The sequence below is a fragment of the Triticum urartu genome, chromosome 3 (genome assembly GCF_003073215.2).
Source record: "Triticum urartu cultivar G1812 chromosome 3, Tu2.1, whole genome shotgun sequence".
Lineage (NCBI taxonomy): Eukaryota > Viridiplantae > Streptophyta > Magnoliopsida > Poales > Poaceae > Triticum > Triticum urartu.
This window is the reverse complement of record NC_053024.1, coordinates 397,996,848-398,007,509: the sequence shown is the minus strand read 5'-3', so window position 1 is coordinate 398,007,509 and position 10,662 is coordinate 397,996,848. Positions and strand designations below refer to the sequence as shown.

General features: G+C 46.7%; 1 protein-coding gene across 3 annotated transcripts; it reads left to right on the top strand.

The window, feature by feature from the left end:
* Nucleotides 1-273: 273 nt before the first annotated feature.
* Nucleotides 274-5,650, top strand: LOC125544102. 3 transcript variants are annotated; one of them, XM_048707668.1, is made up of 12 exons: nucleotides 274-647; nucleotides 927-1,004; nucleotides 1,111-2,389; nucleotides 2,469-2,845; nucleotides 2,929-3,117; nucleotides 3,206-3,297; nucleotides 3,371-3,430; nucleotides 3,515-3,584; nucleotides 3,963-4,166; nucleotides 4,837-4,993; nucleotides 5,077-5,179; nucleotides 5,256-5,650. In XM_048707668.1, exons 3-11 carry the CDS (start codon nucleotides 2,116-2,118, stop codon nucleotides 5,163-5,165), a joined length of 1,512 nt encoding a protein of 503 aa, XP_048563625.1. In that variant the 5' UTR covers nucleotides 274-647; nucleotides 927-1,004; nucleotides 1,111-2,115; the 3' UTR covers nucleotides 5,166-5,179; nucleotides 5,256-5,650. The 3 variants fall into 3 exon arrangements, with proteins under 3 accessions (XP_048563625.1, XP_048563624.1, XP_048563623.1); XM_048707667.1 differs by having other exon boundaries at nucleotides 276-647; nucleotides 957-1,004; nucleotides 4,630-4,993; XM_048707666.1 differs by having other exon boundaries at nucleotides 276-647; nucleotides 4,630-4,993.
* The last annotated feature ends 5,012 nt before the right edge of the window (nucleotides 5,651-10,662 follow it).

Below are 10,662 nucleotides of genomic sequence, written 5' to 3'. Positions count from 1 at the left end.
CTTTAAAGAGGATTGGCGTCTATCTACTGTAGTTAAAACTACTTTGATTTTGTCAAATCGATGCATAGTAGAAGGTATGTGTGGCGTGTGTATTAATCAGTGTATAGTTTTACCTCTCAATCTTCATGGTTTTACGATTAATTTTTATTTTGCAAGGTTTGTGCTTTGATCCAGAGGGAAATGCATGTGTGCGTTTTTGTAATTTTGAGATGGTGATGCCAATATTTGTTTCATAGTGGACTGACCTGACCTACGAAGCACCGATACGTGGAAAACCTGTGTATCGCCGTCCTGTACGTCACCGATACGGCGATACGCAAGATACGGCAGCGATACGGGTATCCGTGGGGTATCGTGATTTTCGATTTAAAACAAAAGAAAAAAAATGCCGATACGCCGCCGGGACGGCGCCGACACGCCGGCGACACGGGAAGCCCAGTAGAGGCCCACTCCGCCGCTCGCAAAGTCGTAACCCTAAACAGCCAGCACTCTCTCTCGCAGTTTGCTATGCGGCAGATTGGATCGAGGATTCAGGTGCGACCGCACGAGTGCGCCGCCGATGCCTGGATTCCGTCGCGGCCATCTGGACTCGCCTCGCCGCCGCTTGGAGTGTCCGCCGCCGCCGCCTGTTGGCCGTCACCAGCAAGGTATCCCCCGGCCCCTTCCCAATCTCTGCTCTCTTCTCTGTTCCGGTGGTGCCTGGTCCTCCCGCTCTTGCTGGCTTGCCGCGTGCTGATTATGTGTGTGCTTGCTGCCGAGTGCGTGCGTGGTGTGTGCTTGCTGCGGCGTGCGTGCGTTCGTGCTTGGTGTGTCCGTCTGCGTACTTGTTCTGTAATTGTGTGCGTGCTTGCTAGCTACTGATGGGCACTGGGTGTTGGCCTCTGTTGTATCAACTATGATTTGCTGCTGACCTGCTGACGTGCTAGGGAGTGAAATACCGACAATGTCATCTGCAGGCCAATCTTCAGTTGAGAGGCTGGGAAGCATCAGTCATGTATTATTGGGTAAGCAAGCTACAAGCCAACGTCTTTACTATTTTAGGCTTTTAATGCACAAGTGTTATGTTTAGTTCAAATTCTAATATCAGCATATGATGTATTTTGCAAGCAGCATGGGGATTCAGTAAATTGATGATCATTCAGTCATGAAGACGACTTGATGAAAAGAGGCATGAATGCAACTTATGGGGCAGTACTTTGATCTATTATTCTTTGTCTTTATAGCATGCAATTTACTAATTATTTATATATACTTGCCGTATAGCCGTATTGTTGTTTTTGAAAATTGCTGTATCCCGTATCGCCGTACCCGTATCGCCGTATCCGTGTCGCCGTATCGGTGCTACGTAGGACCTGACTAGCATTTTTAGGCCTCATTTTTCACTGGATGCATTTTTTGGCCTCCTTGAGGGAACAACTGGAAAGAAAGAAATTTTCAGGCTAGGCAGTATGTACCCAGAGCACATTTCAAGTGAAGTCGGTTGGTAGTCAAGCTACCAGTTAATCCCGGGTGTTGTGAGCTTGGATCTTTTCATTTTTCAGTTATATTTGGCATTGCCTTATTGTTCCCGAGGGTCTGTCTTCTGTTATTTGATTGAGCTTACAACCTCCCACCTTGATCTCATTCTTAGGCAGGAGCTACTGCATTTGTTAGAGCCAATTGTTCTCAGATTGGAGCTAAAAGAACCACATATAATTGATCATGCAGAATTTTGTGGCCGCAGGTGATTTAGTTGTCTGTTGGTGTGTTTCTGTTATCAATTTTCGTGTATCATTGCCAGATGATCAATCATGTCTGTTCACATCGGATATCATTCTCTGATATTTGTTACTACAATTGCATGAGGTTGTCACACACCACAAATGAGAAGTTAACGATGCTGCCATAGTCTCGCTAAATCACGTGTCGCGTCGGCTCCTTGCGCACCGCCTCCCAGCCCTCTGACACGCGTGCCCGACACGCCCAAAAAGACGATACATGTGGCACCCGCTCCCCCGCTTCGCTTCCACTGCCCCCACATAACCGCTGACAAGGGCGACCGCTTCAAACTTGAAATATCCCGTACATCGCCGCCGTTGCATTCGCAGGCTGCTGCTGCTGCTGCTGATCGACACGATGGACGGCGAGCCCCGGTGGCACAACAGCTTCCCCAGCAACGTCAGGAAAGAGCTCATTCACAGTCTCGGCAGCTCCACCAAGGAAGCCTCGCCGCAGTCCGACCTGTGGACCGGAGGCCTCGTCTGCGCCTTCGAGTTCGTCCGCGGCCACGGCTTCGCTAGCCCGCCCAATCTCTCACGGAACAACTCCTCGCAGTACTCCAAAGACCATTCAGCAGCCATGGATCCCACGAAGCTACCCATCACAAAGTTGGGAGACGTTTCATCTCAAGGCAAGCTATACAACTTTCTTGGTTTGATTCCATTTCGCGGTAGAAAGCCCGGTTGGCTTGACAGATTGGCAACCGGTAGGTTCGGAGGACGGCGAGGAGCCGGGGCCGGCGTGCAAGCACGGGAAGGCGTCGCCGGAGAGCTACTGGGTGCCCATCGGGTGGAGGAGGATAGCGGAGCTGGTGGAGATGGTGGAGGGGGACGCGGCGTGGGACGGGCAGGGGATGGGCGGCCTCATGGACGACGGCGACCAGTGCTGCGATATCACCGTGGCCGATGTCGCCGCGCCGTACTGGCAGAGGCCGGCGGGGCCGACCTGGTGGTGCCACGTGACAGCGGGACACCCGGCGGTGGACGCCTGGCTTGCCGGGGCGCGATGGCTGCACCCGGCCATCCGCGTGGCGCTCAGGGACGAGAGCATGCTCATCAGTGAGAAGATGAAGCATCTACTGTATGAGGTGACGGACTGAATTAACTGAATTCTTTGTGTGCCATCTCGATCTCGTGGACAAAATAATTCATGGTGACCCATGCCGCTCAGGTCCCGGTTAGAGTTGCAGGTGGTTTGCTGTTCGAGCTATTGGGCCAGTCCGTGGGCGATCCGGCCGGGGACGAAGATGACATTCCTATTGTGCTCCGTGCATGGCAAGCTCAAAATTTTCTTATAACAGCGCTTCATGTGAAAGGTTCTGCGACCAACATTAACGTCATAGGGGTTACAGAGGTTCAGGTACCATTTCTCAGTGAACAGTTTCAAGTAAGAACCATCTCTAATCTGTTAATTTTCCTCTTCACCTGCATAGTCTTGCTCGCTGCAGGAGCTTCTTTCTGCATGTGGAAGTACAGCTCCTAAAAGTATCCATGAAGTTGTAGCGCATTTGGCTTCCCGCCTTGCTCGATGGGATGACAGGTGGTATTGAATTTTTAAGAAGCACAACTACCCAGTGTTGTAACATCTAGTCATCATCATACTTACCTGACAGATTGTGGCGCAAATACGTGTTTGGTGCAGCCGATGAAATTGAAGTTAAATTTGTAAACAGGCAAGTTATATACTTTAATACCCTTGGTTTCATGAACCTCTTTCCTCTTTGGCTAGAACTATGTGACAGTATGAGCATGTTCAGGAGGAATCAAGAAGACCTAAACCTGCTGTGCATAATATTTAACCAAGACATTAGAAGGTTAGCCACTCAGGTATGTATATTCAGAATGAGTAAGTTCAGTACAGTGGATATAGGGCGTGTTTGGTTACTCACTGCATTTTTGGGCTTCCTGGAAACCTGGCCCGGTAGAGCCTGTATGGGCTAATACGAGGTTTGAGCCGAGTTGTGTAGTTCGTTTGGTTGCTCCCATACTGGTTCGGGCCTGCAAACCGCCGATTTGAGGGCTCCTCCCGGGCCAGGCTGAGGGTTTGCTTTGAGGAGCGGGCAGGCATGTTTCTCTTTGTGGACCGGATTTGGCCGCCCAGAGCCTGCATGGCTGTTATGCTAGCAACCAAACACGCACATAATGAATATGTATTTCTCAAAAAAAAGAAAGAATATGTTTGAACTGAATGCATTTTGTGAATAGGTTATCAGGGTGAAATGGTCACTGCATGCTAGAGAGGAGATAATATTTGAGCTGCTCCAGTATCTGAGGGGAACCGCCACCAGGTTCTTGCTTGAAGGTATCAGGAAAGACACAAGGCAAATGATAGAAGAGCAAGAGGCTGTCCGTGGCCGGTTGTTCACCATCCAGGATGTGATGCAGAGCACTGTGCGTGCCTGGTTGCAGGTAAATACTTTGGCAGACTCACTCTTGTGGGATCTGATTGAAATTTTTATACTAGTCCCTCTGTTTCTAAATATAAGTCTTTTTAGAGATTTCAATACGTACAGACTACATACGGATGTATTTAGACATATTTTAGAGTAGAGATTCACTCATTTTGCTTCGTATGTAGTCTCTATTGAAATCTCTAAAAAGACTTATATTTAGGAACGGAGGGAGTAATTGATAAGCGACAACATGAACCGTAGTTTGCTAACAAGTAAAAAAAATTGAGGGTATGCTAACAAGTAATATATTTTTCTACGGTATATATATATTAAAAAGTAAAGTATTTACATAAAGTACAAAAGATAAAGGAGAAAATAAGATCAACCTATGCTAACAAGTAATATGACCGAGACCTGTACCTTTTCTATGATATATGGAAGTATCAGCTATGAACTCGATCGGTTGTTGTGATACTCAGGATAAGAGCCTTCGCATCACGCATAATTTGACCATTTTTGGTGGGTGTGGCCTCATTCTGTCAATCATCACCGGATTGTTTGGGATCAACGTGGACGGCATCCCAGGAGCTAAAAACACTCCATATGCTTTTGCATTGTTCTCCGGGCTTCTGTTCCTGCTTGGGTTCATGCTGATCATCGTCGGAATCATCTATTTCGGCCTGCAGAAACCGGTCAGTGATGAGCAGGTCCAAATGAGGAAGTTGGAGCTCCAGCAGCTAGTCTCCATGTTCCAGCACGAGGCCGAGACACACGCTAAAGTGAGAGAAGGAGTCCTGAGGAGCGACTTGCCTCCTAGAGCAGCTGATCTCATCTATGATAAAGGTGATGCATGTTTCCTTATATCCCCAGCATCTAAATTTGCAACGTTACTACTAATATATTTTTGTTTTCCATGCATCCATCAGCGCGTAAACTTGGAAGGTATTTTTCGTTTGAAGCAAAGTGTGAGCCAGCGCTTCAGGGTTACCACTTGGTTTCGCTTTGCACCCTGTAGTGGCGAGATGTGAGGTTAGCACATCCATCCACCAGACTTTCAGCTCTCACCATGCAGAGTGACATTGCTGATTTTCCTTGATCCATGCAGGTGAAGAGAGCAGCTGCAAATGCGGTTGGTTCGTTGCAGCGTGTAGACAAGTTCTGAAGAAACTCCCAAGCGTGTTGCAGATCAGTTTTCCTTTTCAAAGGGACGGCACACGGCAGCCTTTAAGACGAAGATCTACCATCGTCGCATCTCTGTAAAGTCTACGTGTGTGTGGTACCACTAGCTACGGATGTAGTGTTTCCTCGAGCAATCACTCTCATGATCAGGTGATATTCACGTGGCCAGAGCCCTCGATGTGATTCTTAGCTTTACTTTGACATGGACAGCAAAACAGGGAGGCCGATGTTTTTTCTTTTTTTTTTTTGACAAGGGGGGTATTCCCTCGGCCTCGCGGCCATCTTCTTAAAAGTGCCAATCAAAACAAAGTCTGACATCCAGTACGGTTCTCAGAAAGAGCACAAAGGGAGAAAAAAAAGGCCATAACCGGCGAAAAACATGACAAGAAACTCCTATCCTATTATTGGAATGTCTCTTAGCGATTGTACCCAATAACCAAAAGCTCCCTGAGAAAAAGCACAAAGAGAGAAAAAAAGGCCACAACCGGCGAAAAACATGACAAGAAACTTCTATCCTATTATTGAAACGTTTCCTAGCGATTGCACCCAATAACCAAAAGCTCCTTGTAGTCCTTACTGTCTTCCAACAGTGAGGCCGATGTAGCTGCAACTTTCCAAGTGCCACTTCCTGTCTCGAAATGTTCAAATGTTTCTCTATAGTGGTGGAGTCAGAGCAACTATAGCAATAGTCCCTCAAAACCGGGTGGAGTCAAAAGCAACTATAGCAATAGTCCCTCAAAACCGGGTAAGGGAGTGCAAAATTCGTTTTCAAGTGTTAAACCGGACCTATCCAAACCTTAATCCGGTTTAACTAGTTGAAACTTTTACTCCTAGCTTTTACCGTGGCTTAATCTCAGGATATATCACCCCTTCCCTGCGCTTGCACCGCATGAACGTCCGCGCCGCCAAAATCCACCATAGCACTTGCCCTCCCGCGCCTGGCACTTCCAATCAACCGGTGCCGCCCTCGACTCCCTCGAAATGGTAGGATTTAGCCATTGGGGGTTACCACCGCTGATTCGAAGTGTCGATCCGTATCGAAGTGTCGATCCGTACTGCACATGCAAGCGATCTGAGCATGCGGCGGCGCGTCACCCTCTCGCTCCTACACCGACTTGCTACAGCCGCCGCTGAAGAGGAAGTGCTACGACATGTGGCCGCATGGGATTCGTAAATAAAGGACAAGACACCGGTCGTCGGTACTGGATTGACTCCTTCTAGTCTGCGAAGCAGGCGGTGAGTCTCTACGACAGTCGGGCGAAGATCAACTTCCCTCGCAGCGGCCGTGATGTCCCCGAGTTCCTCGCCATCGACCCTCGAGTGGTTTCCCGTCGCGAGGTGCGGGAGAATCAGGAGGCCTTCGAGCGTCTCGAGGTGGTGTGCGTCGATGAGGAGTACATGGTCGAGCTCCGCCTGAATAATTTGGAGCTCGTTGTCAAGGAGCGTCAACGCCTCGAGCTGTACAATAAGGGGGGTACCGACAAGGCCTGGTCATATGGTGGGGCAATGAGTGACCTTTGTTCCAGTCGTGTGAAAAAAGTTTGGGGAGTTAAATTTGAGAGTTCGGCTAGTAATCACATCTTTTAATTCCTCGTATATAAAGAGTTAAAGTTTGAGGAGGCATATGAGGGCCTAAATTAAATTTTAAGGGGTCGATTACAGATACTCCCTCCATTCCCTTATACAAGGCCATTATGAAAAAAAAATACATTTTGCATCTATATAAGGCCACTAACAATAATTGAGGCAACATTTAGCTTTGACGACGGCGTGAATTGAGGCAAGCTCATGATCCAGGAGGATTAGACTTTTTTTTTTAATTTTTTTCCTTCAAAATGAGTGATTTACTAAGTGTAGTTTAAATTTCGTGTTATGCAATGTAGTTTGAATCGAAATGTGTGCCCGAATGGACTAATTTCAAATTTTTTTGAATGGAATTGTGTCGTGTGAAAAAAGTTTGGGGAGTTAAATTTGAGAGTTCGGCTAGTAATCACATCTTTTAATTCCTCGTATATAAAGAGTTAAAGTTTGAGGAGGCATATGAGGGCCTAAATTAAATTTTAAGGGGTCGATTACAGATACTCCCTCCATTCCCTTATACAAGGCCATTATGAAAAAAAAATACATTTTGCATCTATATAAGGCCACTAACAATAATTGAGGCAACATTTAGCTTTGACGACGGCGTGAATTGAGGCAAGCTCATGATCCAGGAGGATTAGACTTTTTTTTTTAATTTTTTTCCTTCAAAATGAGTGATTTACTAAGTGTAGTTTAAATTTCGTGTTATGCAATGTAGTTTGAATCGAAATGTGTGCCCGAATGGACTAATTTCAAATTTTTTTGAATGGAATTGTGTCGTGTGAAAAAAGTTTGGGGAGTTAAATTTGAGAGTTCGGCTAGTAATCACATCTTTTAATTCCTCGTATATAAAGAGTTAAAGTTTGAGGAGGCATATGAGGGCCTAAATTAAATTTTAAGGGGTCGATTACAGATACTCTCTCCATTCCCTTATACAAGGCCACTATGAAAAAATACATTTGTATCTATATAAGGCCACTAACAGTAATCGAGGCAACATTTAATGATGTTTTCTCATAGTAGCAACTTGTTTAAACTTGCATGCATGTAGTCATAATGACATTGTGCTACTTCCTTCTCATTTCTCCCTTGCATGCATGCGGACATATTAATAATCCCGGTTCACGAGAAGAAAAGTTGACTTGCAAATCAATCATTAAATTTTGCCTTGGTACCTGTATTTTGAGCTTGTGGCCTTGTATAAGGGAATGGAGGGAGTACTAAAGGTCAGAGAAGGGTTTACCCTTGTTTGCTCAGCAGAAAAAGAACTCTTCAACTTCAACAACGGCCCTCAATTGTCAATCCCCATTTTCGTATGACCTATGGGACTTGAATGTGAGTGGCTCAACTTTCTTATGACACACGGGACTCGCTTGTCAGTGGTCTCTATCTTTTTCTGCTTCTGGTACCGTGAATACAATGATCACCATTGAAAGAGTTAAATGCACAGAACCATCATTTTCGTGTCATAACTCGCGGAAAATCACCACTTTACAAAACGTGATATTTTGCTCTGAACCGAAGAATTTATAGCGGACAAAAACACTGAGTCATTTTTTGAGCGCGTTTTGATGTGGTCGATCGCGAGCAAGGGGGCAGCGGTGACGGTGTGGCGCTAACGGCCATTAAAGGCTGTCATTTTTTTGCGCTCGGGATGAAGCTGCTGGGTCAGGCCAGCGCGTTCGATGGTTTCTGTTTATTGGGTTGTTGGGTCGGGCTCTGCTCGTTCTCCGAAAAACCAAGCGGTAGTTCGATCGATTGACTGCGCCTGTTCGGTTTCTCCAGAAAACCCAGTCTTCACACATAGAAACACTGCATTCATTCACCCTCTTGCATAGATAACCACCATTCCACAGCCTCTCCATCTCTTCTCTCCATCCAACTTCCTCCTTCCACAGAAACCAAAAGAAACCTACATTGCGCCATGGCATTTGACCTCGGATGGGACCAGGCGCTACAGGAGATCTTCGACGGCGACAGGACTAAGCTCTCCTACGTGTGCGAGGTGAGCACTTGGTGCGCCAGTGTTGCAATCCTCAAGAATCATGCGCGTGTGGTGATGGATGCCGCCAACCATGAGGAGTACGCCTAATTGCCAGACCTCCACCACCCACTCATCGAGAACTTGGTCTAGGCGATGGGGGAGGCAAGGAATTCCCCAGATCCATTCCAGCGGGTACGCTGGTACATGTACCAGAACCGCGACCAACTCCGCGTGGACTACGAGCTCGATAGGGTGGTGCTAGTGCTACCCATCGCTCTGATGGAGATGGAGCAGCAGGTGCAGGTGGAGGCGTCGTAGGTGGAGCAACAGATGGAGGTGGAGACTGGCACAAGCAGCAGTAGGAAGAAGAAGAAGCAGCTTCGCATCATGGGGCCAGTTTGTCGATCACTCCATCTTCTAAAGCTGCAGCAAGAGTGAGTCTGATGTAGTACTGAAGTCTTAGTTGATTTTTGCAACAAGATCTGAACCAATATATGGGTTCAGTTAGTTTCTGAACATAGTAGTGTGCTTGCGTCCGAAGAACTAGAACCATGTGTGCTTTCTATCTGAACTCATCTATCTATGATATCTATCTACCTGAATGTTTGTGCTCATAGTATCTAAATGTTTGTGCTCATATTATCTCAATCTTTGTGCTCACACTATATGAGTGACATTGCTCATATTATCTGAATATTGGTGCTCATATTATCCATTATAAATGTCAAATTTTGGTGCTCTAGGTTTGAATGCAAAGAACTATAGGTGTGCTCTAGGTGTCAATGCAAAGATAAAAATGTCATAGTCTCAAACTTTTTTCAGTCAGCTTACTATGGAACTATAGGTGTGCTCTGGGTGTCAATGCAAAGACAAAATGTTATGAAACAGAAAAGTCTTCTATTTATTAATATAGTTTGATTGAATAAAGTCTGAACATTGCAAGTCTGGATATTGCAAGTTCTCTCCTAGTTAGGTACACTTACTGCCTTTAATCAACATAGTTTTAACATTAAATTGAGAAAACCTACTGAAACTTCACATCAATCAAATCACTTAAACCCATGTACATTGTGATGCGGAGCATCCTACGGTCATCCCCATGTACCTACCTTCGTCTCCCCATGTGCCAAGGGGACCGATGACACGAGCACGTGCAAGAGCTATCAAGACCGAGGTAACATCTCTCCTTAACGAGCTTCCGTATGAACCACGTGATACATGGCTACTACCTCAATCGGAAATGCTATCTGTACTTAGGTATGGAGAAGACTGCTTAGGTATGAAGAAGACCACCTGAGAAACGATCGGAATTAAGACCAAGTCCCTAAGTACATGGACCAACAAGCACAACGAAGGAGACCATTGAAATGCTACAGTGACCGGACATCCGGCCCCTGCCCGAGATATCCGTCGCCCAAGTCCAGCAGCAAGGCTATGCTGGAAGACATCCAGGAGCGGGACATCCGGCCCCATCCCGTCCAGCCCGGATATACGGATCCTTCCCGGAAATCCAGCCGGAGGACACCGAAGAGAGACAAAAGTTGGGCAGATCCAGGCCGAACATCCGGCCCCTGTCCCGGATATCCGGCGCGTCGTGAACCACTGGACATCCGGCACCTATGCGTGCACAGTCGGGTCTGAGGCCCATGTACCTCCTCCTCCTCTCTCTTTTCACCCAAGACTATATATAGGGACTCTCCTCATCCTAGCTAGGGTTAGCAAAGGTTTAGCTTATTTGAGATTGAGTTTTTCTCATCCACTTGCCTCT